General features: G+C 41.6%; 1 protein-coding gene across 5 annotated transcripts in view; it reads right to left on the bottom strand.

The window, feature by feature from the left end:
* PUS7 (pseudouridine synthase 7) overlaps window positions 1–27789 on the bottom strand; it is a 46851-nt gene extending 19062 nt beyond the window's left edge. For 3 of the 5 annotated variants that reach the window (XR_012156831.1, XM_073328495.1, XM_073328493.1), the window contains exons 1-9: window positions 27377–27534; window positions 22850–22931; window positions 21178–21564; window positions 15101–15185; window positions 14886–14987; window positions 13812–13956; window positions 11120–11137; window positions 8233–8344; window positions 5847–5924 (exon numbers count right to left, since the gene is read on the bottom strand). Coding sequence is in view for 4 of the 5 variants with exons in the window: in XM_073328495.1 (XP_073184596.1) it covers window positions 5847–5924; window positions 8233–8344; window positions 11120–11137; window positions 13812–13956; window positions 14886–14987; window positions 15101–15185; window positions 21178–21564; window positions 22850–22931; window positions 27377–27449 (1082 nt within the window). In the remaining variant the exon portion in view is untranslated. Of the gene's footprint in view, window positions 1–5846; window positions 5925–8232; window positions 8345–11119; window positions 11138–13811; window positions 13957–14885; window positions 14988–15100; window positions 15186–21177; window positions 21565–22849; window positions 22935–24887; window positions 24917–27376 lie in introns of all 5 variants that reach the window. The other 2 variants (XM_073328496.1, XM_073328494.1) reach the window with 2 other exon arrangements.

Here is a 27789-nt window from a genome sequence, read left to right on the forward strand (position 1 = left end):
CAATTAATCATTTTTTTTGTACTCTGCTTTTTAAAATCTAGCACTTCTCCCCTGCTACAGAAGCAACTGTCAAGTGCAGGGGTGGGCAAACTACGGCCCAGGGGCCGCATCCAGCCTGTCAGACGTTTTAATCCAGCCCTCAATGTTCCGCTGAGGAGCAGGGTCCAGAGCCTGCTCCGCTCCAGCTGGTGAGCAGGGTCGGGGCTTGCCCCACTCCGTGCATGCCGTAGTTCCACGCGGCTCCCGGAAGCAGCGGCATGTCCCCCCTCTGGCTCCTATGCACAGGGGCAGCGAGGGAGCTATGCACACTGCCCCCACCCCAAGTGTCACTCCCGCAGCTTCCATTGGCCGGGAACCGTAGCCAATGGGAGCTGCAGGGGCGGTGCCTGCGGATGGGGCAGCATGCAGATCTGCCTGGCCATACCTCCACGTAGGAGCCGGGAGGGGGGGCCTTTCACTGCTTCCAGGAGCTGCTTGAGCTAAGTGCCTCATGGAGCCTGCACCCCAACCCCTTGCCCCAGCCCTGATCCCCCTCCCACCCTCCAAACCTCTCAGTCCCAGCCCGAAGCACCCTCCTGCACCCAAAACCCCTCATCCCCAGCCCCACCCCAGAGACCAAAGGCCCACCCGCCCCTCCCCGCACCCTAACCCTCTGCCCCAGCCCAAAGCTCCCTCCCACACCCTGAGCTCCTCATTTCTGGCCCCACCCCAGAGCCAGCACCCCCAGCCAGAGCCCTGACCCCATCCCACATCCCAATCCCCAATTTTGTGAGCATTCATGGACTGCCATAAAATTTCCATACCCAGATGTGGCCCTCGGGCCAAAAAGTTTGCCCACCTGTGGTCTAGTGCCTCTGTCTCTCTCCAAGCCTACATTCCACTCTGACTGCTCAACAAACTGTTCCCCTTTTCCTCCCATTTCCCTGGTCCAAGGCTGCACGAACCCTAGAATAGCAACCCAGAGCTGGGCACCCACCCTCCTTTTGTGCAGATGCTCTGCAACAAACGGAACCTCCAAGCTTTAAGTGCCAGACAAATGTGAGTGCATCTTTGGCCAGGTCTACACTACAGAGTTTTCCTGGCATAATTATGTTGGTTAGGAGTGTGAGTAGGGGAATTAAAATTTTTACTAAAGCTGTTAAAAAATTATATAGTACACAGGTTAAGAAAAGAGCATCTGTACATCTAGGTAGAGTGCTTAGATTATCCACAAATACGAAGTTTGTTTTAAAAGTCATAAGATACATATAATGCATAAACAGCAATAATCCACATTTAGGTGAATAAATTTAACAGTACAGTTTAGATATTAGCATCCAAGTATTCAGGTACATTACTCATGACAAGTTATACAGAGAGTTGGTTGCGGAAAGCTAATATAGCAATGAGTGACAATTGTCCCTCAGTAATTGAGAATTTAGGGTAGGTTGTCCATTTAGAAAATACAATCCAGGAGGAAAGTATTTCAGATACTTTCCTGACTGGGCTTTTTATCGGCACTCCAGCTCATCCCTCCTGGTATTGCCAATGTCTGGTGATGTGTTCTATGTAAATGTCCCTTGACCACCTAATGGCATCTGACACCATGAGTTGCCACATCAGCCTAGTGTAACGCTGACCAATTCTGCATTCTCTCAACACTCACTGGTTACTGGGGTCCCATGGGCCCAGGGCTCTAACGATCAGTGCATGTCTCTGAACCTGGTAGCCCTTGGCTCTCAAGGTTTTGGACAGAGGGGGATGTATTTCTCCACCTTTCGAGCTCAGGCATTGTGGAAGGCCAGGGTCCTGTTCTCTAAAGGCATTGTGACGTCCACCATCATGATCTTCTGGTCCTCGTTGGTGATGATCATGTCCAGCCGCAGTTGGCTGTCTGTTCCAGGGATGGCGGAGTTCACGGCCACCTTCCATATGGGTGGCAGGATGACTTTGACTAGGCGAACTTGGATGGCGTTGCGTCACAGCTTCCAGGCTCTGGAATGGGGCTTGCAGCTACACAGGACGTGGGGTAGTGTCTCGTTGGCATAGCCATACTTCATGCATCACTTGTCCTGATTCCCGTGGCTGACGGCTCCGTTCAGTTGAATGCAGTTGAGCTTAGCCCTGTGGATGAAGCTCCAGTTGGCAAATCGGGTGAAGCTGCCCCTGGGGAGGAAGTGGTTGCTGGCGTCCCACTTGCACGTCACCTCAAACGCCTTGCCCTGGTTCTGCTTCTGTTTCAGGTTTTCCACGTATTGGCAGCGGATGGCATGCTTCAGGGTCCTCTCCAGCATGGTTCTAGCTTTTGGAGTGAAGATTGTGTGCTCTGCATTCTTCACCTGTGGCACTAGGACTCCCAGCTCCTGGCGTTCCTTGCACCATGTCCAGCGGCAGCCAATACGCTTCTCCAGTTGTTGTGTAGCATTGCGAGCATGAGTCTAGAGTGAAGCAAAGTCTCCCCGGTCTCTTCCAAATTCACCTTCCAGTGAGCCACTCAGGTAGGTGGCAACATCTTGATTGGAGGGAGTCCTGGCGATTCACTTCTCAATGACATCCCACATGGCACTTTCTGCAGTGTTCCATGACATCCAGGCACGTCAGAAGGCAGAAGTGATCACTGCTATGTCGCACAGATCACCATACTAGGAATGTTGGCTCTGCCCTCCCTGTTCAAGATGTACACCAGTTCATTGCTGGCTCTCTGGGGAAGAAACATCCACTTCTTCACTAGCTGCCTGGTGATGCTGTCTGCCTTGTTCAGAGGTACCTTCGCCACGGCAGATCCCCTCAGGATGAATGAGATCCGGGGGATCAGAAAGGTGTTCAAGGCGTTGATCTTCTGCCATGGTGCCAGTAGGGAGGAGTTGATCATGGCCACATCTCGTAGGATCTCCGCAATGGTATCCTCAGGTGTCTGCTAGATGCAGAAACCCATGGGCATGCTGAGATGTTGGTACGCTTGCCCATCCTTGAGGAAGATCATAGGTTCACCCTCAATCTGAAAAGGCGTCATATGGACCAAGTCCCTTCTACTGCCATCGATATGCAGGGATGCGCACTTCCTAGTACTGAAGCGGAGTCCCATCCAGTTGGCAGCCTGGCTGATGATGTCAAGCATTTGCTGGAGACACTCAGGGTTGTCTGCGATCAGGACCAGATAGCCCGTATAGGCCAGAATATTCACGCTGTTGCCATACAGGTCAAAACTGCCTAGACTGCTGGAGATGGCTTGAATGAGCAACTCCATGGCTAAGTTGAAAACAATGGGGCTGAGGGAACAACCTTGCTCTCCGACAGGACTAATCAGACTTGAAAACAACATAGCTATTCTGGCAAAAAGTCCCCTAAAGACACACGTCTTATACCAGCAAAAAGCCAGTACAAGATGCACCTCCACTAGGGGGCTTTGCTGGTGCAGCTATACCAGCAGAACTAATGTAGTACAGATTAGCCCTTTAATTCTTTCTATGGGGAGTTTCATTCTGGGTCCTTATTCATCAACAGCCCTCAATGTGCATGTTATCGCCACTTTTCACCATTGCACACAAAATAACTTGCAAAGATAATTTATTAGAACATTTAACAATTGGTCCCCAAGAAACACCCCACATTTCTATGCAGGATCAACAGGCTCTAGGTATCTCTCAGGACTCAATCTAGAATATGTATGATCATCAGTTGATGCACTTGTTCTTCAAAGTGTGGGATTCATCAGATGGACCCACAAATTACTAATCTTCACACTCAAGCAGGTAATTTCATTTAACCAGATTGTATGGTGTACTCTGTTCAGAGGGGTGTGTGTGTGTGTGTGTGAGAACACATGTATACATACCAAATTGTAACAGCTGAATAACATAATCTGTCTTCTCTATGGAGATCAGTTTGGGAACCTCTAGTTATTGAATGGGGTTGCAAAAAGCCACAAAAGAGTCATGACATGGTCTCCAAATGTTGTATTGTGAAATGTATACACACAAGGCTCCTATACTATGGTACAACTTCATTTTTTGATGCAATATTACAATGCAATGCCAAAGAACCGCACCACTGTTTTGTGATTTTCGGAGACTCCATCAAATTGCATCTCACCCTCTTAGGCTAGCTCTGGGAGTACATTATAGCAGAGCACCAGCTCTGCTATAGTAAAGGTTAAGATCGGTTTCCTGTTCAAAACGAGATTCTAAGTCCTCTAAAATCTGCAGAGATAGTAAGTTATACTGACCTAAGTGCCAGTATAGACAGCTTCTCCTACCAGCATAGCTACCACCTCTCACGGAGGCAGGGGTTAGGAAGCTGTCAGCAGAGTTCTCTCCCGTCGGCATAGAGCATCTTCACCAAAAGCACTACAGCAGTACAGCTGCGCCACTGAAAATGATGGAGTTCTCACGGCTACACTACAACTATCTAAACAACCATTAACTACCAACACTTCTTTCTGTTCAAAAAAAAGGGGGGAGGCAATAAAATGGTAAAAAACCAACAATAATTAAACAAGGAAAACACTTTGTTAATGCAGAGTTAAGGTTGCCAGAGAGAACTCATGCCCTCCCAGAACATGAATCCAGTCAAGCTCAAACTTCTGAAAACCCAGCACACACAGAGTTAAGGTAAATGCCCATGTAACCTTAACTCTGTCCTCTGAGCAGGATACCACCTAAACCTAGACTTTTCCATACCCATCATAAAATTCACAGACTGCTCTCATCTCCCACCTCATTACTGGCAATATCCATGGCAAGCAGGCTGCAGTGCCCTGCTACTGACACCACCTACGCAATTCTGTATCACAATGATGAGGAATGGAGTCTCAGGTAAATGTGAACCTCTTTCCTTTGATAACACACTGTGGAAACAGGGAGGGGCTCGGGCTCAGACTCAGATCTTGCAATATCAGAGACCAAACTGTACCACTTACCTCCTCCACCATTCAGTACAGCTATGGCTACCTCTAACACGGTAATTCCCAGTAGCTGTTGCCAGCTCCAAGGGGGGGCAGGGGGGAAGCAGAGTTAAGGTTATGTGGCATTTACCCTAACACCGTATTTCCTGATTTTCAAGAGTTTTGCCGAACTCAGTGTTCTGGAAGGGCACAAGCTGTTACCAGCAACCTTACCTCTGTGTTAACAAAGTTTTTACCATTTAACCAAGGAAGGAGCTGTTCCTCCTCATTCTTTCTTCACCTTGGAGCAAGGAGCAGTTCTGGTTCTCCTTTCTGAATGCTCAGAGGGAGTTGTGTAAGGAAGGAAGGAAGAAGATGGGTTCCCAGTGACAGGGTGGATCACATTAACAACAGATAGGTGGGTCCCACAACACCACTCAGCATCCTTCTGATATCTTGCAAGGGTTATATAACATGGGAGCAGTCCTGTGATCAACTCTCTGCTCACTATGTGTCTGCTTACTACGTGTCTCAGATCAGGTGCAGCTCCAATCAGACCAATGGACCCCATGCAACCTACATATGACTCAGAAGCTGTAGCCTGAGTACCACTGGTTTTACAAGATAAACAGTTACGGTATAACTCTTCTTGAAATAAAAGGGTTCCATAGTATCTACAACATTTGTTTAGTGACTGTGGTCCTGATTCGGTAAAGCGACTAGAGCACACGCTTAAGTGCATTGCTGAATCAAGACCTGACTCTGCAACTTCTGTTTGATATGCAATAGTGTTTTCTCCATGTAAAGCTAACCTACCTTAAACAAAATCCATGCTATTGATGAACAAAATAAAGAGTGCACATACTATATTTAATAAACCAACATGTTTTACGTGTGCTACATATTATACAAGATTCTTAAATGTTTATTAAGACAGCCAAATTACCTTGTTATAAGAATTTACTTGCAACGTATTTTCACTTACCGAAGAACAGCAATCTCTTGAACTGTAATAGCTCTTTTATCTTTGGTCCCCATGTAGGAAAATATATTTGGCTTAACTCTTAAAAAAAAAAAAACAACAGTGATGAAAATATCAGATTTGATACTGAAGGAGACCCAAGCCCCACACAATTAGGCCAAAGATAAACTGTAATCTCACTAGCATATTATATATAAAAAATTAAACTAACAACTTTTTTATTAGATTTTATATGCACAAAAAATACGGAATTTTGAAGTTACAATCTCCACACAAGCTGTACTGCAACTTGACCCCATTATATATATATATAATATTTTCTATTGTTGTATATGGCATTATTATAAGGCAGGAAAGTTACCATATATTTTGTTAGCAAATATGGTAGAACCTCAGAGTCATGAAGACTCAGGAATGGAGGTTGTTCATAACTCTGAAATGTCTGTAACTCTGAACAAAATGTTATGGTTGTTCTTTCAAAAGTTTACAACTTAACATTGACTTGATACAACTTTGCTGCTGCTTTTAGCCATCTTAATTTAAATGAAACAAGCACAGAAACAGTTTCCTTACCTTGTCAAATCTTTTTTTAAACTTTCCCTTTATTTTTTGTTAGTTTACATTTAACACAGTACTGTACAGTATTTGTTTTTTTGTTTTGGTCTCTGCTGCCTGATTGCATGCTTCCGGTTCAAATGAGGTATGTGGTTGACCTGTCAGTTTGAAACTCCAGTGTTCGTAACTCTGAGGTTCTACTTTAACAATCATAAAGGAGTCCTCTTGCGTATAGGCAGTATTGTCACTGTTACTTTGAATAATTTGCTTCGTGTGTGTGTGTATAAAGTAAAAAAATTCAATGGAATAATGCACAACAAATCAATCACTATTAAAAAAAAACCCCTCAGTGCATGCTTATTTTTCTGTGTGAAATTCAAAGAGTGCATTTATCTCTATGTGCGGCTATCTGTATACCGAACACTATACTCATATAAGCATACAGTCAGTGCACTTCAATATTGTTCCGTTTCCATAACTGTTTCTTTCCCTCTCAACATCGTCGTTTTCCTTTGCACTCCATGCAGGATAAGAGAAATGTTGCTGTCAGTAGATTCCCTGCTATCCCACTTGTGCATACCAGGTGGTAGCACTATTTCCATTACATGCATAATCTCTATCAAGCTCTCCATGAACCGCTAGAGTAGCATGTTCCCAGGCATCCTGTTTTTCAAATACAAGTACCACTTTCACCAAGGTGCTGCTGATTTCTCAGAGCCAAACATTCAGAAGCTTAGATTGTGAACTCACACTTATAAAACAGCTAGTGAGGACTGTCACTGATGGGGATGGGAGGACAAATACACAAAGGCTTGCTTGGCCACAAAGAAAGGCAGAAAGCCAAGGCTTATGTGACTGGTGAATCCCTCACAGCAAGCAGAAGGAGACTGGTCACCACCTACCTTTCACAGATAAAGGAGTTACAATGATTCGGACAGGACAAAGAAAGAAAAATCTCAGTTACAGCTTGTTTACACATGGAGCTACTGTGTTTTAAAGTTTACACTCTACCTTAATCTGAACTAACTGCCCCAACTGCAGTGGCTACAATAACTGATTTGCATATGAATGACCGCAACAATATTTTTAAGTACATCCACTGTATGTTTGGACAACTGCACATTTAAAATCCCTAAAGTAAAAGATATGCTGCATGGCCTGGTCTTCACTGGGGCCTGGTCTACACTAAAAAGTTAGGCTGACCCAGCTACATTGCTCAGGGGTGTGAAAAATCCACACCCCTGAGTGACACAGTTAAGCCGATCTAACCCCAGAGTGGACAGTGCTAGATAAACAGAAGAATTGTTCCATCGACCTAGCTACTGCCTCTCAAGAAGGTGGATTACCTACACCAATGGGAGAATCTCTCCCGTTGGGCAAGGTAGGGTTTACACTCACTTGCCACGGCAGTGCAGCTGCAGCACTGCAACTGGGCCGTTGTACTGTTTCAGGTATAAACAAGCCCTGAGAATAAACGTGCACACTTAACTTCAGTTAAGAATGCACCAACTCACGGTAAAATCCTAGTGAATACAAGACAGTTTGTAGTCTTCATGCAAGTTAGGCGGTCAAACACAAATCTTTCCCTCAGTGAAGACCAAGCCTGAAAGCATGCCTGACAGTATGCCATTTTTTATTGTTTAGAACTATTTTCTTAACATAGCGAAGCATTTCAAATGTGACCTCCTAAAACAAATATATTTTGCAGTTACTAAATATATTGTGACAATACATTTCCTGTGTGGTTTTAGCATACGGATTTTAAAGCAGAATGTTTACATTAAATATCTAGTTGTTTTTGTTGTGTCTCAAAGCAATAAAATAATATTCTTACCTTAAAAATTTTGATAGTACATTAATAGCATCCATTGTATCCTTGTTTTCCTTGTATAATACAAAGTGGCAGTAGCTTCCCCTAGATTTTGGCCATGAATGTTTTCTTGGATCTTTAAAACAAAGAGTTAAGACATATAAAAGGACAATTTGTAAACTACATTATCAGTTGTTATCCTCGTTTGCAATCCGGGTTCATTTACTCGCCACAGCAGTTTCCATTTTCAAACAAACACGTGACTCTCAGTGACTGCAATTAGCTTCCATCTGCTTCTTTCTTAAGAAAATAAAAGTACTGAATGGAAGAAGTTGGTCCAGTAAAAGATTACCTCACCCACCTTGTTTCTCTGGCAGTTATGAAGTATGAAAAAAATGCACTTTCTGCAGATCCACTGTGGTGTAAATTTATACTGCAATACAAGATTTTAGCCATGTGACTTACACAAACATTACCAGGAGTTGCATGACAAAAGAAAGTGTCCTTCTGTTGGAATATTTTCCCAGTGGTTTATTTGTTGCCCCAACCCCAATCTCATTCCAACTGAAGTAAATCCAAGTTTTACCAGCGACTTCACTTTGAACAACGTCCAGCACTTTGGGTTTGATGCAATGCTTGTTGAACCAAATGGGAAAACTCCACTGGTCATTGGATCAAACAAGCCCTTTATATTCTTCACAAAAAGCAAACTATGTTATTTTAAGGATGGCATTAATAACGTATTATTTATTTCTATAGCATCGTGCATGCAACACTAGAGCTTGGGTTATATCATATGCAAATTTTAAGGGCTTTATAATTGGTAAGAATTCACTTTGAGTTGAAGTGTGGTAACCAAGTCTCACAACAGAGTTAAATTTGGGCCAATTTTCTAAATTAATTAATAGTTCAAATTCACCTTGGATATTTTCAAGTTATGTAATGTGTCTCTAGTCTAAAATATGGTTCATGATATTGTTTAATCATTTTTGGTTTCATAGAAAGGGAAGCAAGACTGCCAAAATATTAAAGTCATTACTGCACAGTAACGTTTTCAAAGATAAATGTGCATTGCATAATCATCTATCATTGTGGGCCCAATCCTCCTCCCATAGAGGCCAACAAGAGGCACTTGACTTCAGTGGGAGTAGGAACAGGCCCTTTGGGGTTGTTTTTTTTTTTTATAAAAGGCACATAAGAAAATTAAATACTAAAAACTAACAGCTTGTCTAAATGGAAAAGTTTTACACATATAAAACCACCATGTGGACACTCTCATATAAGAGTGTCTTTTTCATTTTATCTTAAACCCCTTCCCAGGCAACGAAAGCTAAATTGAAAAAAAGTACTCTTATTCCAGTATAAGTGTGTCCACATGGGGGGGAGGAGTGGTGGTGGTGGTTTTACACATACTACTAATCTTTGTTTAAATTAACATTTTAGGTTATACCGAAAAATACTTATCTCCTGTAGGGAAGGCCTAGGTTTAAAATATGGATTTTTTAAATAAAAACTGACAAAAGCCTGAAAGAGGAGTTGGTGTTTCTTTTTAAGGAAGCAATATCATCAACCCTAACTCCTCACTGAAAGATAACGCCTCATATGGAGTACTACAATATTTAGAGAGAACACAAGCAGAGTTGCCTCTATCTCCCTTGGGAAAAAAAAAATACCAGGAACATTTGTATGCAAACCATGGGCTGTACTGGCCATCAATGTTTAAGTGAAGTCTCCACTGAAACAAAAAAATTCTTCATAATATTAATGATATGGTCCACAGTCTTTTTGTTAGGAGTTCACTGGCTCCTGCTTATTCTCCTTCTCAATTCATCAATCCTCTGTGATCTCAATTTACTCTTGTACAAATTATAACTTTAAAGTAGCAAATTAGGTTTAAAAAACAAAGATTGCACAAAAATTTCTGTCATTAAAATAGGAGAAAGGGAAAAAACAATTCACAGGGAGAATCATTTCCAAGTTGAAAGTTTCTCCATAATGCATCGATTGCTCAATTTTGCACACTTTCATTTGGATTTCTTTCAAAAACACCAGCCCTGATCAAAACCAGAGTAAGGCAACCCAGGAACCTAAGCACACACCATACCATCTGCTACTACAACCCCATGCCCGTGCCATGGCCCCATCCATCCCCCTTGGAGTGGGGTGGCTGGAGTCTCTCCCTTGCCAGAGAAGCAGGGATGGCACCATAGCCCACATTACTTGGATAGCTGGGTGGAACTGCCTCCCCTCTCTTTCTCCTGCTGCACATACAGTCCTCTGCTGGGGTGGTGTTGTCACAGCCTCCCAGATCAATGGGTCTTGGAGTCAACACCCCATGGAGATGAATAAGACAATTCATACCTCTCAGAGGTATTGCTTCAGGCTATCTGCCCATTCAGGCAGACATTGCTGCATCACTTATTCTTGATTCATGTTTTCAAGCTTTTTATTACAACCACAAGGGCTAAAAACTTGTTGTTTTTTTTTAATGAAACCTATGAATCTGATGTAAAACTCACAGGACTCTGGGAATTGGGACTCTAAACATAGAACTATGAAGTGAAATCCTGCCTTACTGACACCAAAGGGAGTTTCACCATTGATTTCAATGGGGCCAGGATCTCACTCACTCATCATCCCTATGCCTTAATCCAGCCCTGGTCCTGATCTTGCAAGCCATTTCATGTGGGTGGACTACTGGGTCCGCACCAAGTGACTTGCAAGACAGAAGCCCATAACTGCATGTGTGAAGGGTGCAGCACCAGCCTCGTCACTTTCTGTGAAAACTTAACATTGCTTATACATAGATTTTATATTTAATTCTTGTTAGTTTGGCCAATGCTTTCACTATTTAGTGTGTCTGAATGGTTGGCATTTCATTTTACCAGCATGAAATACCAACATATCTTACCTGTTGCAGTTCTGACCTCTGTCCCAATGTATAGCATAAAGAGCACAAAAGAGCAATGTTTAATTTTTAAACTATTGAAGGGTTTTAGAGGTGAACATGCAGGTTTATGGTTATGATTGTTTATGCTGTAGACTTTTATAGCATCCAACAATTACGTGGTTGGTGACAGTGATTTAGATGGTTATGCGATGGAATCGTGCAGAGGCAAACAGTAAATATACGGAAAGTTTCAATCAGAGGTACAACAAACTTCACTGTGGACAATGATGGACAGCACTGCCAACAAGTTACTGAAGTAATAGGTCCATGCCTGAAGTTCGCTAAATACCACACATACAAAAGTACTTGTAATTTAGTGAGTTAGAAAACATTCTTGTAACCCTTATCCCCACAAGCATACCTCATCATGTTTCTCATGTAAGAATAGATTACTAAATATTTCAAGTGTTTCTTGCCCACTGACCCCATTCAGGATTGAGTCCCCATGTGTTAGTCACTGCACATATGCAAGACTTAGATATAGTCTATGTCCCAAAGAGCCTATAGTCCAGTATCCCCATTCTGCAAGCATTTATGCATGTTGAGTAATATTTTGCACATGGGTAGCCACTGAACTTACAAATGTAAATATGTTTGCAGGATCAGGGTCTGAGAATCTAAGTTTAAAACACATTAAATCCTACTGCATTGTATGAAGTTGTCCAGAAAAGATTTTTCCTCTAGAGAAATACTTTTTTAAATGGACACCAGTTAAAATCTACAAATCCTATTTCTAAGGTACTTTTCAGTTATAGTTGTTCAACTTAATACAAGCACTTTGTTGTAACAATGGTTAAGGAACATAAACATCAACAGGGCACACTGAGGAAGACTATTATAACCCAAAGGAGACCAGGATTTGTTTGGAGATTACTTTTTGTACTTGTAAGTAAGCACACTCCATGCACAAAGCATGCAACCATAGGATTAACTTGACACAGTTAATGTGATAAACCTTACACATGTAATAATAATTTATTCCAAGTTTTTGATACTTTAAATACTCTACCACGTAGCAAAAGACTTTTACATTTGCTTAAGAAAAAGTTTAAATAAAATATACTTTTATCTAAAATAAATATGTAGCCCCTATCTAATTTGCATTACAAATGCTGGAGCCCATCTACTGGCAATGAGATACAATTTATCTTAAACCTGTTCCTAACTGACTTCAGGTAAACTGAAATAAGCCTAATTTAAACCAAAATAAGAACATTCATACAGCCTATTATACTAATTTTAACTAAATCAGTTTATAAAAGCCCCACACCTTGAGTTAAACTGGTGAAATTCTGTGTTTAGGCAAACCTTTAGATTTAAAATCAATTTGCCAACATGTCAAAAGTGTCAGATAATGGGCAACAATGTTTTACATATTTGTATACCAATACTGATGTGCCCCAAAATAATTAGACTACTAAAATACTTTGGAACATATTAAGTTATTTACCTTGATACTACCAAGTCCATCATTATTCTGACTACAAAAGCAGTTCCTATAACTGATGATGGATACAGACAGTTTTCTGCTTATAACTTTAATTTTGGCAAAGCACAGGATTGTCATTAACTGGAAAGCAGAAGCAGGTTCAGCTATTTTAAAAAAATCCTATCTTTGAGAAGAGTTGCTACTGGAAATATATTCATATATTATTTATATAAAAGATGTAATTCTGAAAGGTAGTAAACAGGTTGGGATAAATTCTGGCCCCACTGAAATGAAAGGGGGGGTTACCACTGACTTTAGTGAGGCCAGAATTTCACCCATTGAATGTATTATTATTTGTATTACCATAGTACCTAGAAACCCTAGTCCCAGACCAAGACCCCACTGTGCTATGCATTATATAAACACAGAGAAAATTTGGAATTCCTAAATTATATGATTGTAACAACTTAATTTGGATCCAATCAGGTTCATATGGTCAACATTTAGACAGTAACTATACAATAAAAACAAACACACACTCCTATGTTGTCTATTTGGCACTCAGTGAAAATCACAGAAATGTAGGCTGGAAGAGCCAGCCCTCTGTGCTGATGCAGGACCAACCTAGAACATCCCTGACAGGTGTTTGTCCAACCCGTTCTTAAAAACATTCAATACTGGGGATTCCACAACCTATTTTGGAAGCCTATTCTAGAGCTTAACTACCCTTATAGTTAGAATTTTACCCTAAGTCTCCCTTGCTGCAGAGTAAGCCCATTACTTTTTGTCCTACCTTCAGTGGACATGGAAAACAATCAATCAATCACCCTTTATAACAGTTCTTAACATATTTGAAAACTGTTATAGTCCGTCCTGTCCCCCCTGCCAGCAAGTCTTCTTCATGTACAAATACTTCTCACTTATCATAAACCCAGTGAAACAACTTTACATTTGCTACTCCATCTACTTGATTAGTGGTTTGAAGAAAAAACAAAAACCCCCACACTAATATATTTTAGCATACCTAACATGTAAGCCTCAGGCCCTGTGCCATTTAGAAGTAACAGACTGGATGAATAGGTACAGAAGCATGCAACAGCCTCCAAATCCAAATTATAACATACCTCCTTGTCTGAAGTATTATGTAATTTTAATTAAACATTTTGTTTTTAAATTGTAGTTCAACTTTGCAACATGAAATGATGGAGACAGTAACAAACTCACTTGCCAGTGCTTTCTTTCCAGCAGCATGGTAAGCAACAATGTATTTTTTCCCATCTCGGTCCTCTGTTTTCGTCTCCAATCCAGGAAACAAGGATTTCACAGCCTGGTGAATAATAGTTCTTTTTTCTTTCGTGTCTTCAATAACCTATATTTAACAAAGAAAACTGTCACACAAAAATAGTTCTTTTTTTGGTCTTGTGTACATATCTTTTTGTTTGTTTGTTTTTAAACACACCAAAAAATCATTTTTCTGTTCAAAAACCAGCCTTAAGAAAACATGATCTGACTATGCTTTAAAGGACACATCCTACTTGCTATAATTAATTCATAAAGAGATATATACATAACTCAGCTACAAACCCTGAATCTGATGTTTCATAAATAAAAACCACAATGACATTTTTTAAATTCACCAGTTTTATTCTTAGCCAAATTTCACTGCCTGAATGAGGACTATATACAAAATGTGTGTCTTGAGTGCACATCTGTATAGAAGCTATACAACTCGATGTGAAAAAAAAAATGTTAATATAAGAATGCTTATTAATCCCAAACCCAATTTTTTCCCCAATTCAGCTCAGCAGTTATTCATATTTGTGTTATTTAAAAATAGCCACAAAACTCTTCTTCTTGTACTTTTTTTCTTCTTATTGTGGAAGATCAAATTCACTGTCTTCTACTAAATCAGCACATGCTATCCATGGAAACATTCTTTCATCAAAGTCCATGCTTGTTTAATCCCTTGTACATAATCATTCTATAAAATACTCAAGACACTGAAAACCTAAATATTAGGATTAGCCCTAATCCTTCAAACACTTAGGCATATGCTTAATTTTATGCACGTGAATTGTCCCAGTGAAACCACGATGAGTACTCACATGCATAGTTCAGTACACTTGTAAGTCTTTGCAGGATCGAGTCCTAAATTTACAAGTTTTCAGCATCACCTATTCTGATGTAAAGCTCAACAAACTACTTATATACCTAGCATTTAGTTTCCATGCACACACCCATCTCCTTCCGCAAAAAGGACATGTTAGCCAAGTCCTTTGTATTGTTTTACCATTTTACCTCTATGGCAACACTGGTTTCTTTGTTCTTAAAAAGTTGGAGCTCTTCTAAATGCTGCTTGTCTTCATTTGACAAAACTGTAAATATTTCTTCTGAAGGATCCTAATATATATAAAATAACAGTAACTCACACAACACAGTCAGAACAAGATTTCATTAGTAACTTAATTTAAAAAAAATCTTCTAGCCATTTCTGAAAGCTACTCAAAATTTACCTCATCATCCACTGGAACAGAAAAGTCATCTAAATGGCTTATGCGCCCATCTTTTCCTATTTCATGAACAACAAAGTCTGAGTATCTAACAGAAAGAAACACAAGGGGTTAAAAAACACAGACAGGAAAGACTAAAGGCTTCTGTGAACAGAACACTATTTTCCAATAGACTTTATTCAGTTTCTAGATTAAAACTTCAGCCATTATCTACTAAAAAGCTTTCTCCCATTCCTGGAAAATTACCCAAAGGACACACTAGATACTTTCCAGAATCATCACTTGAAAACTCAATATGAAAATGATACCTATTTTTTCCCTCCATCGTTTGTTACTGTTGAGTTATTCATGAATGTTAAAGCCACTAGCATTTAAAAAGAATCATAGAAATGTAGGACTAGAAGGGACCTCAATAGGTCACATAGTCCAGTCCCCTACATTGAGAAAGGAATAAGTATTATCTGGAGACCATCCCTGACAGGTGTTTGTCTAATTAGCTCTTAAACACCTCCAATGACAGAGGTAATTTGTTCCAGTGCTTAAATACCCTTACAGTCAGGAAGTTTTTCCTAATGTTGAATCTAAAGCTCCCTTGCTACAATTTAAGCCCCTGATGTCTTGTCCTGTCCTCTGGTTCAAAAAAGAACTAGATAAATTCATGGAGGATAGGTTTCAGAGTAGCAGCCATGTTAGTCTGTATCCACAAAAAGAACAGGAGTACTTGTGGCACCTTAGAGACTTACCAATTTATTTGAGCATAAGCTTTCGTGGACTACAGCCCACTTCATCGATGGGCTGTCTGTAGCCCACGAAAGCTTTTGCTCAAATAAATTTGTTCGTCTCTAAGGTGCCACAAGTACTCCTGTTCTTTTTATGGAGGATAGGTCCATCAATGACTATTAGCCAGGACGGGCAGGGATGGTGACCCTAGCCTCTGTTTGCCAGAAGCTGGGACTGGGCAACAGGGGATGGATCACTTGATGATCATCTGTTCTGTTCATTCCCTCTGAAGCACCCAGCATTGGCCACTATTGGAAGATAGAATACTGGGCTAGATGGACATTTGATCTGACTCAGTAAGGCCGTTTTGTTCTCCTTAACCACTGAACAGAAAAACATTTCAGCACCGTCCTTTTTATAACAACCTTTTACATACTTGAAGACAAATATCATGTCCCCGCCTCAAATCTTCAATTCTCCAGACTACACAAACCCAATTTTTTCAATCTTTCCTCATAGGTCATGTTTTCTAGACCTTTAATTATTTTTGTTGCTCTCTGCTGTACTGTCTCCAATTTGTCCACATTTTTCCCCACACAATACTCCAGGTGAGGCTTATCTGTGCTGAGTAGAGTGGAAGAATTACTTATTTCTTGCTTACAATACCCCTGCTAATACACCCCAGAATGATGTTCACTTTTTTTTTTTTTTTTTTGCAACAGTATGACATTGTTGACTTAATGCATTTAGTTTGTGATCCACTGTAACCCCCACGTCCTCTTCTGCAGTACTCCTTCCTAGGCAATCATTTCCCATTTTGTATTGATTATTCCTTCCTAAGTGTAGTAATTTACATTTGTCCTTATTGAATTTCATCCTATTTAATTCAGAACATTTCTCTACTTTATCAAGATCATTTTGAATTCTAATTCTGCCCTCCAAAGCGCTTGTAACCTCTCCCAGCTCAGTATCATCCGGCAACTTTATAATTGTATTCTCTATCCCATTATCCAAATAATTTATGAAGATATTGAATAGAACCAGACTTAGGACAGATCCCTGCAGGACCCCACTTGACATGCCCTTCCAGTTCGATCGTGAACCATGGATAACTACTCTGAGTATGGTTTACCAGCCACTAGTGCACCCACCTTATAGTAGGTTCATCTACAAAGACACCAGAGAAGAGAAAGAGTATATAAATTAGGAAAGAAAGGGAATGTAAAAAAAGTTATTTGAAATTACAGGAACGTTGCGAATGGACATTAAAAAAAAGGGAGGGAAGAGGAAATTCTTGAGCCTTCTTTTACAGATCACCATTTTAAACTATATCCTGACTTTCATCTATTTACCCAAGATTTTTTATAAACAGTAACTGGATAATTTGATTTCTATCTGTCATTCATACACAGAAGCAAGCAGCCTCTCCCAACTTCCCAACAAAGGTAAGAGCAGATCACTGTTGTGAGTCTTCATGCTACTGAGGCCTCCTTATTTAATCAAATATACTAGAACATTTATTAGTGTAATAAGTAGCTAACTAGGCTCCTCATGGAGATGAACAAAGTACATTATATAATGTATTCTTTTGAACTGGTTGATTACTTGCTAAGTTGCAGAGCTCAGAAATCTACTCTCTCATTCCTAGCTGTTGTTAAGAATTACAAAGATTCTACTGCACTGTTATTTCATGAATTCGTACACTAACTCTGTCACTTCAACCAACATTCTTCAGTGCTAGCAGTACATTAAAGCTCAACTCATCCTCTTCCCAGGGAGAGTGAGTCAGATTTCTGTTCACAGCTATGCGGGTGGAAATAGAGAGAACTCCACTGAAGTAAGAGTTCTTCTGGATATTCACTTCAGTAGCATAGCAGATTCTGATCCAGTCTTTTAAAAAAGAAAAAGAGAGACAGTGAATTGGTGCCAGTAGAGGGAACATGAAGGACTTTCTTTCTACATTAGTAAAGCCAGGATAAATTGTATTTTCTAAAATAAGAATTTTAGAACAGCTGAGAGAAAAAGCTGTCAACTGATTGTGAAATGCTGAAAGAGGGGAAAATGAGGCTTCACTGTGAGATGTTTCTATTGCATTACATCCAAATCCACACATGCACGTATCAAACCTCTATAAAATCACGTTATACAAGTCAAAAGGGTCAAAATGGAGGGGGGTGGAAAGACCATAATGCGACTGCAAACATCTCTGTCAAGACATTATTAAGGTTATGTTTGCCCAACTGAGTTTAAAGTAAAGATGTGATGAATCCACATTTTTTAATTTGAACAAATAACCAAACACTTCTCATTGGTATTCACCCAAAACTGAATGCAAGTACAGTACAGACCCTTTTACGTGTGGATGTCGGGAGCCAAGCCATCGCGACCACATGATAACGGACCGCGGGTTAAGAGGGCCATGCTGAAAAAAGTGTCTATGATTCACTTAGAAAAAAATGCTAGAAGAAATCGTTATTTTCTGCTCTTTCTGGATCGCATTTTTTTTCTTTCTTATGAAGTCTCATTTGCTGCAGATCAATGATTTTTATATTTTCCGCATTTTGCTCCTTCATAAATCTGACAACAGTTTCTACACCACTAAGAGCTTCTGTGGCCGAAATTTTGACCTTTTCAATGACATCCTCACCATCACTTTCGCAGTCCGACATAGCCTCGCAGCCCGTTAATATTTCTTCCTCGGACAGAAATTCTGAAGTCAGGCAATCTTCATCCATCTCCAGCCACTCGGTAATGATTTTCGGCGACGTATCCAAACTAAAATCTTTTATCATTTGAAAATGAAGCTTACCTTTAACCTCTTTTGTCTGTGTGCGTGTTTGTAGAACGTCTTCTTCTGAAAATCCTTCAAAGTCTGGCTCTGAATCAGTGCCACTGCTGGAGTTTTCCGAGTCTGAGCTGTCTTTGACAGAAAAGTCATCACCGAGAGTCTTCGTCCAGCAGTTTTCAATGGACTTTTGTTTTACTCCGTCCCAAGCTTTTTTAACTAAATAAATAATTTCCTTCATGTTTAACTGTTTCAGAAATGCCTGAAGACATGCATGACATGATCGCCAAAATCAGCTCCCGTCAATAATTGTTTTTAAAATTCTGAATAATGCCCTGGTCTAAAGGTTGAATTTTTGATGTTGTGTTGAATGGTAGGTATAGCACTCAAATTTTTCCATCGCTCGATACCAGTGATTTGGCTGGAGGATGGGCTGGACAATTGTCAAGCAGAAAAAGTGCTTTGGCTTTGAGTGTCTTTGACCACAGATGCTTACGAACAGCTGAAACAATGCTGTTGTGGAACCAGTCGTCAAAAATGTGTCTCGTCATCCAAGCATTTTTGCTGTTAGCGTACATTACTGGCAGTTTGGCTCTACTGCGGTGATTAAAGCAGCGAGGGTTATGAAATCGGCCAACAAGAAGAGGGGCAAACTTATGGCTGCTGGACTTATTACTACAAAAAAGAAGAGTCACACTATCTTTTATCTTTTTAAATCCAGCTGTTTTCTGTGTCTTGTAATTAAAGGCTAAAGTCTTATCAGGTAGCAGTTTTGCAAATAAACCTGTTTCATCACAATTATAAAGTTGTTCTTCGTGGTAGTCTTCATTTTGTAAAATAGATTTTAACTTGGTGGGAAACACGTTTGCGGCTGATTCATCAGCTTTCTCTAGAAATCGATACTTGCGCTATGCCATGACGCTTTTTAAAACAACTTATAAACCCCTTGCTGGCTTGGAATGATTCATCCCCTGTTAAATTTCCAACTTTGGTCGCTTGGGCTTGAAGAATTGGCCCACTTAGCGGCATTCCTTTCAGCCTTTCCTGAGCAAACCATGTGCACATGGCTTTGTCTATTGTGGGTTTTGCTGAACAGCGCACACATTTTCGCTTAAGCCCCACAACAGAATCGATATTCCGTACAAAGCCATTCAGTTTAGATTCGTTTTTAGCCATCCTCAGAGAGTAGATTCGCCTATCCCAATATCTTCTGAAACTTTGGCCTGGGTTTCTCCACTATTTACTTGATCTGTTGCAGCTAGGTTTTCTTCTACAGTGTAGGAACGCTGACGTTTGCCCTCTGCCATTATATTAGGCCTACGGTTAAAATTTGCTAATGTAGTATATATATTACTATATATTATATATCTCTTTAGCATCACAATCACTAAGCATGCATGATACATCTTTACCAATATCGGTAAAGACGTACAACACATTTCCGCTCCGCACTTCCAGTCGATTTCTATGTCAGTGAGTTAGTGAGCAAATCTGTAGCACTACATAGCGAGTTCCTGTACCATGTGTTAACGAGTCTCATGTGTTAAATAGGTAGCACTGGGAGGCATGGCGCTACTGTGCATTAAGCGGATTTGCGCATAAACGGGTCTGTACTGTAAGTGATGCTGTCGTTATCTTGCCAGATCTCTCAAAAGAAAGATCTTTCATAGTTATAAGGAATATCCACCAATAAATAGGGATAACAGTGTCTTTTTTTTAAGATTATGTTGTATCTGCAGTTTCAGAGAAAAAGTGCATAACAATATCTATTTATGGCAAAACTATGTACATACAGGATGACTTTAATTTGAAACTGATTATGCAAAAACATGTTTAAGTGCTTTGCTGGACTGGTGCAACAATTTGTACACTGTTTCTTCAGAAGGGTTTTGAATTTATATTTGAGATTTCTGGTGAAAGATAGTATTTATTTTAAGTAACAGTTAAGAATGCTGTGTTGTAGTGAAATGAGAATAAGGAGTTTATTATGTAGGCGGTGTAAGATTTGTGATATCCTCAATTATTTTCAAGTTCTTTAGTTTTGTACATAATGTTATAACTGACAAGATTTATAAAATTTTAGCACCAGAAGGGACTATTAGATCATCATCACATAGCAACTTTAACTTGTTCTTTCAAAAAAATTTTGACTTTGGGATCATAAATATTTTGTCACGTCTTTTACATAGGTTAGCAGTACTTTTAATGTGTATAGTATGTATTGTAACTAGACTGTATATTTTGTACATAGTTGGCAGAAAGTAAGTCAAATTGGAAATGAATATAAGATTATATTCCTATCATTTAGAGTCCCCTTTCTCAGTTTTATTCAGCAGTACACAAACACTTTAGAAAGGCACCAGCCATGTACAAACTAAAGCTTTCTCAGAGCCCTAGTTTTAAGAAAAGAAAGCAGTGAAGCACACCTGTAGATAATCCTATTGTATCTTGATATGTGTGGGTGTTATATCAGAGATGATAGTGTCTGACTCCTAGGCTAAACAGAGAAGGAAAATGGGGAATAGTTGCCAATACAAGGAATTAAAGTACAGAGGATTGCAATATGAAAAGTTACCTCTCTTTTAAGATTCCAGAAAACCCTTTGTGAAAGCTAACAAACTTTGTAATGCCAACATCGAGTTCTGTTAGTCCATGCTTCATCATGTCTGCAAAGCTCTCTGGGTCCCCTTCTTCATCACTTTCCTCCAGTTCATTATCTTCCTCCTCACCTTCTTCATTCAGGATTATATTATCTTTCTTGTCCTCAAGCAAAGGTTTTGCAGGTTGTTCAATTAAAATGTCAATGCTTTGCTCAGAATTGTTTCCTGTCTTAGAAGACTCTTCTGAGATCTTTTGCCTTTTAATTTCATCTACATTAGCCACATCATCCTCAGAATGAGGACGTTTCAAGGATGTCATTTGTACAGCTTCCATATTTAAAGGCACAGAGCGGTACAAAGTCCTGGGGAAGAAAAGGGACCATTTAAAATGGTTTATTTCCAAATCTTTTGCTCTTTAAAAAAATTATATTTTTAAACATGCAACACACACAAATCAAACAAAAAGCAGCAAATTCTGCATCAAGCTGCTATACCTGGGCAACCCCAGAGTCAATGGATTTGCACAGGTGTAAGTTAAACTACATGCAAAGATACAGCTACCAAGAAGGTACACTTGGCAAACTCAGTAGTCTCAGCAGAGGAACAACGCAGGGAAGGGGGAGTAAAGGATTAGGATTAGAGATCCTGACCGAGAAAGACAGAAAAAAGCACTCCTGACAAACAATACATTGTGTCAGGCTCAGGCCTGGTCTATACTTAAAAGTTTTGCTGCATAGCTACGTTGATATGGAGGGTCGGGGGAGGGGGGGAATCACACCCCTAACCAACATGGCTGTTCCGGCAAAAGCCCTGGCATAGATGCAGTTATACTGGTAAAAAAGTCCTTTTGCCAGGACAGATCATTTCATTTAGACAACTGGTATAAGATATACCAGCAAAAGAACTAATTTGCTGGTATAAAATGCATCTCCAGTCGTGGGGCTTTCCTTTATAGCTATCTTGGTATATTTCTACTGGCAAACATTTTCTAGTGTTGATAAGGCCTCAGACAGGAAAGGACTACTTCCAGAAAAGATTTTGGGGTTATATAAGGAAATGAGAGTGAAAGGATCAGGGAAGACACACCGTACCGCACCAAGGGGAGAATAAGTGATTTATGTTTGTCTTTATGAAAGACAGGGGAAGGAAGGTGGTCACATTTTTAGGTAGCACCAGTTTTTCAAAGTTTTCCAGAATGGGTACTCCTGGAATCTCTCCCAGCTGGCACTGGAGAAGAATGATGCAACACCTCCAGCAAATCTGGCCTCTTCCCTTGCCAGCTCTCCTTATTTTCAACTGCTATGATAGTGCCAGTGCTCAACTATCATACAGCTGGCCACATGGGCTTTCCTGCTCTCCGTATCTCACTATAGCTAAATCTGACTACTTTGTATTGTTCCCCCTTCCTAAAAGAATTCATCCTGTGTGCATCAATAATTCAGACACAATGGTTCAATGTACTCCCCCGCCCAGCCTGTATATTATTTCATCTCTTCTGTTCCCAGAAAGCACTCCTATTCTTCTTCCTAAACTCACAAAGTTCTGACCAATGAGTCACCAGGGGTGAGGTAAAGGAAACCCTGAGAGTGGAGGGTCAAGCAGGGAGCGAATGAAATAAATCCTGGAGAGAGGGCTGTATCTACTCACTCTTGTGGAACTGAGCGCTTGATTCTCTTCACTGACTGCTTCAGTGTCCACTTGTGGGCCAGCAGGAACAGAACTTTGGGGGCTGGAGAAGAAAGGGATAACTGTTTGATAATTTAACTGTTATTGATAACTGTTTTATAATTAAAAAATTATTATAACACCTAGGATGATAAATGGGTCAAAGGTTCTCCATAGGTCCCAAGATCTATGAGATTGCCCCAAAGTACTTGGGGCACCCCAAAGATCTGGAATATTATGCTCCTTACTCATTCCAGCGGAATGGGAGTATGGGGAGAAATCACATACCCCCACTGATTCTATAAAAACTCCACAAGCTGAAATACACAGATATTCCTAGCCCTTCTGTGCAATTTTCCCCATGGAAACAATAAGTTGACCCTGAATTTGTGGCTCAGTGTTTATGATGCTTATAAAAGCTCTTTCCACACTCCTCAGTGAAAATTATCACCATAAATAGAACACAAATAGAGGTAAATAAGGCACTTTACAAAGGACTTCCTAGTTCTGTGCATCATATTATAGAAAGGATATTGTGTAACTGGATAACAGTTAAGATTAAAAAAGAGCACTGATGCTTAGATACACAAAGAAACTGAAAAAATAGTTTTGTATTACTAATAAGATAAAAAACAAAAAACACACTTTTAACAGGGATGCCTACAGAAGCTGGATGCCATGAAACTGTAAGAGAACAGCCACAGAAACTAAGACACAGCCAGACTGAAGAAGTTAAGAAAAACACAGAAAACAGAAAAGACACACCAATGTGGACCTTTATTGACCTCAGTGCTAGCCTATAATAAATTAACTTGCTCAAGTACTGCAGAATCTGCAGCAGGTAACCAAACGCAAGGCTAACTAAGGGTTTTTGATTGATTGTTTGTAATTATTATTTCTTTTAAGGGATTTGTATGAGAGTTTAGTGCTTGTCAAAGTTGCCAGATTAATAGCCCTGGAGATCAAAATCCCCACAACTGTACACAGAACAGACACAATACCTGCTTCTCTATATCACCCCAACAATATACACATATGATTTTTGAAGAGAGAACAAAAATCATATGTTGCCAGCTAATAGTTCAGTCAGGGCACAAACCAATCTTCTAGAAACTTCCTCAATCATTAGATAACATCTCCCACTTGAAAATTTTAAAAATCTATAATTTAAGGAAGACTAACATTACAGGCTAGATACATCTTGTCACCTACTCAATTGTCAGCTGTCCTGAAACTGACCAGAACTAGCCATGCATAATATAAGTACTCTGAAATTTTTATTATGAAAAAATAATTAAGAAACAATTATTATGGAAAAATAATCACTTTTCCAGCCACTACTTGTTTTTCCCTAGTTAATTTTAAAATTTTCTTTAGCTCCAAATGTAAATGTTGCTCTAAAAATAAACAACCAAAAGGATTATATTAAGTTACAAATAAATCAGAGAGAAAGCTGCTTTACAAACATTTAAAATAATCAACTAAAATGAAGAACTAATGAATAAAACAAAGAACGAAGAAACAACAAAAGTGAAACAAGAAAGGGATTGTTTATTATTATTATAAAACTATAAATAATAATAAATAATACCAAAGGAATAAGACCACTAAAGGAAAGAATGGAAGAAAGCAAGCAAAATAGAGTTACCAAACCTTGTATTTCTTCATACCTTTCAGTGGATAACATCAGCTTCAATCTGGCCCCAAATTTAAACTTTATAAAAAGCTTTTATAAAATCATAACCAACAGAAGTGATTATACCTTTTAAAAATTCTCATTAAAACTATTTTTAAATAAAGTTTTCTGTAAGATTGAAATGCTAATATCTGGACTACAAACAGAAATTACATCCATTTAATAAACTGGTTTCTAAATTGATGTAGTTAAATTGGTGCAAACTCCTTGTATAGGTACTCTTAAATAGGTTTAAGAGAGGCTGATATTGATTTAGCTTTAGTTGATTACCACAGAAAAGCTGCTCCCTTTCCCCTTTCATCCCAAACCCCTCCAACTACCAAGCATTTACACAGCAGGGCTTTTGCAGGTATCTGTAAGAGAGAAGAGCATGTCTTTTAACACAGATTCCACCCTCCTGGCAGGGGGTGGGGGGAGTCATCACTTACAATGCACTGAAACCTTGCAGGGCTACAATCCATTGGGAAGCCTGCCAAAGGAAGTCGACCTGTTGGTCTGTTAAGTGTGTGTTAGGTGTTTCTAATCCCACCCCGCAGTAACTAGAGATTTAGACAGGTATCATAGATTCCCTAGTCTAAGAACAGGGGACAAACAAATACCAATTGGAAAATGCTGTCCACCATATGAGAAAATATTTGAAAAATTAATTACTTGAGGGACTAGATGGCTCAAAAGTGATTAAGACACAGACAGTCTTTCACTTGTACAGGTCACTAGTGAGAAAAGGTTGTTACTATTTGACAGCTGTTTGATTGTCTTAGTCCAGGTACCAGTGGACTGGTGTCCACATCACAGAGCCTGCACCCTTGTTGGCAATTTCAGTAGAGGCCAAAGTTTTATGGAGACTGAACTTTAAAGAGATAAAATGAAGAATTTTAACATTCATATGTAAAGCACAGAGCAGGCTCTCTGTCAAATGAAGCAGGAAATTAGATGAGACAGTAAATGGTATCATGGTACAATGATACAGGAGAGTCTAGGAAGCAGATGCCTCAGTCAACTGCAGGAAACAGTGTGCAATCCATATAATTTAAACGTTATACTTAGCAGGGATGGCCCAAATATTGCCCAACTAAGGGGAACATGGCAAATTGCCAGGTGCACAATTGCTACTCCTATATTTTCAGGCCCACTGATGGGAGGAGCAAAGGGGGCAATTGCCCAAGGGCCCAGGCGACTTAAAAGGGCCGCTGCCGGCAGCACAGCAGGGCTAAGGCAGGCTTCCTGCTTGCCCACACTCTATGCCACTCCTGGAAGCGGCCAATGTCCCTGCGGCCCCTGGGGAGGGGGTCTCCGGGCGCTGCCCCTGCCCCGAAGCTCCCGTTGGCCTGGAACTGCAGCCATTGGGAGCTGCGGGGGCAGTGCCCGCAGGCAGCAGCGAGCGGAGACCCCCTGGGCTCCCAGCCTAGGAGCCGCTGCGAGAGGGGTGTGCCAGTTGCTTTTGGCAGCCGCCTGAGGTAAGCGCCAACCCCGACTCCCTCCTACACCCCAACCCTCTGCCTAGAGCCCACACCCCCTCCCACACTCCCCTCCCAGAGCCCGCACCCAAACTCCCTCCCAGAGCCCACACCCTGCACCCCAACCCCCTGCACCAGCCTGGTGAAAGTGAGTGAGGGTGGGGGAGAGTGAGCAACAGAGGGGGGGGATGGAGCGAGTAGGGGGCAGGGCCTCCGAGAAGAGGCAGGACAGGGGTATGGTCTCAGAAAGAGGCAGGGCAGGGGAAGGGTCTCTGGGTTTGTGTGATTAGACAGTTGGCAACCCTACTGGGCAGGCATATAGAAGCCCTAATCACGCCAAAAGAGCATGCCTAGCATCTCGTTGGGCACCAGCCAGCACAGGTGCAGCACCGCCCAAATGTCAGGCAGACCGCATCCGCGCGGGTGTGGCTTGTGCATGTGTGGGGGCCCACTGTTTGGAATTACTGTTAGCAGGCCTGTATCTTTTATAAAACAGAAGTGAGTTCAGTTGTGTTAATCTTTTCTACAGAGATGCAAGTTGCTAAAGATCCCAGCATGCAATTCTCCATGCTCTGGAAACCACTTGGATCAAAAAGAGCCAGGATGATCATTGGAAGGGATCTGAGCCCCACACTGGGTGAGGAAGGGCAGCAGGCATCTGATTACCCACAGACAGATTTCCTGGGGGGGGAGTGGGGAGAGAGAGAAATCAAGGACTCAAGGGAGGAAGGAAAATAAGGTAAGAAGGGTTGATTCCAGAGGGGATCTAAATTGAGGCCGCTGAGCCCTAGCACTATATAGGCAATTTACACGAGAGAAGAGGGGTTACAGCAAGGAGCCGAATGAGGGGGGAGGGAAGTTTTTTTCGAGAGGCAGTTACATTCTGGAGTAGCAGAGTTGTTTTAACCTAGCCCTGGCCACGGAGGAGCACAGGGCAGGATCTGTCCGCACTCTGTGGGCCATGTCTCCACACTGAAGGGAAGGGCAGCCATGGGGTGCAGCTTAGAAGTCACTGAGCCACATTTGTTTCCACTCCTGCGCAACCACGTGGCAGTGCCACCCAATGCAGCTGGCGGGGGGGGGAAGGGGGCATCCATGTGCCCGCCCAACCCCGATGAAGAAACCGGGCACAAACTCTCGCCCACAGCCCCACAAGAGGAGTCTGGGAGCCACCCAGAGCGTACCACGGCAGGCGGCTGCGCGCCTGCGGGAGCGGGGAGAGGCTCCTCCCGCGTCGGGCAAACAGTCCTGCGGGGCTGGGGGGAGAGCGTCGCCCTCCGGGCCGCGCCGGCTCCCACGCGGGCGGCGGGGCAGGCAGCCCCGAGGCCGGGCGAGGCGGCGGTGGGGGACGCTTACCCGGAGCTTGCCACTGCCGCCGGCAAGGGAGAGCGAGCGGCAGGAGGCGGCGGCCGCAGGGAGTCAACAACATGGAGCGGGTCCCCGGCCGGAGCTGCGGGGCTGCCGCACGTGTCCGCCCTGGGCTCGGCCTCAGTCCAGGGCGCTGCTGCTGCGGCTGGCCTGGACCGGAGCGCGCGTCTGTGACTGCTGCTCCAGTCCGGAGCCGGGGGAGGGCGCAGGCAGGACACGGCCCCCTTCTCAGTGTCATCAGCCCAGCCCCCTGCGGACACCCGCCCTCTTCCCACGGAGCTCGGCCTCTTGCCCTTCGGACGCCGCTGCTGCAAGGAGCCGGCTGGGCCAGGGTAAACAAGGCGCAGCGCGGCCCCGTCTCCGCTCCTGGGGCAGGCTGCAGCCATTTCGAGGCAGCAGAG

Source organism: Lepidochelys kempii, chromosome 1 (genome assembly GCF_965140265.1).
Source record: "Lepidochelys kempii isolate rLepKem1 chromosome 1, rLepKem1.hap2, whole genome shotgun sequence".
NCBI classification, from domain to species: Eukaryota; Metazoa; Chordata; order Testudines; family Cheloniidae; genus Lepidochelys; species Lepidochelys kempii.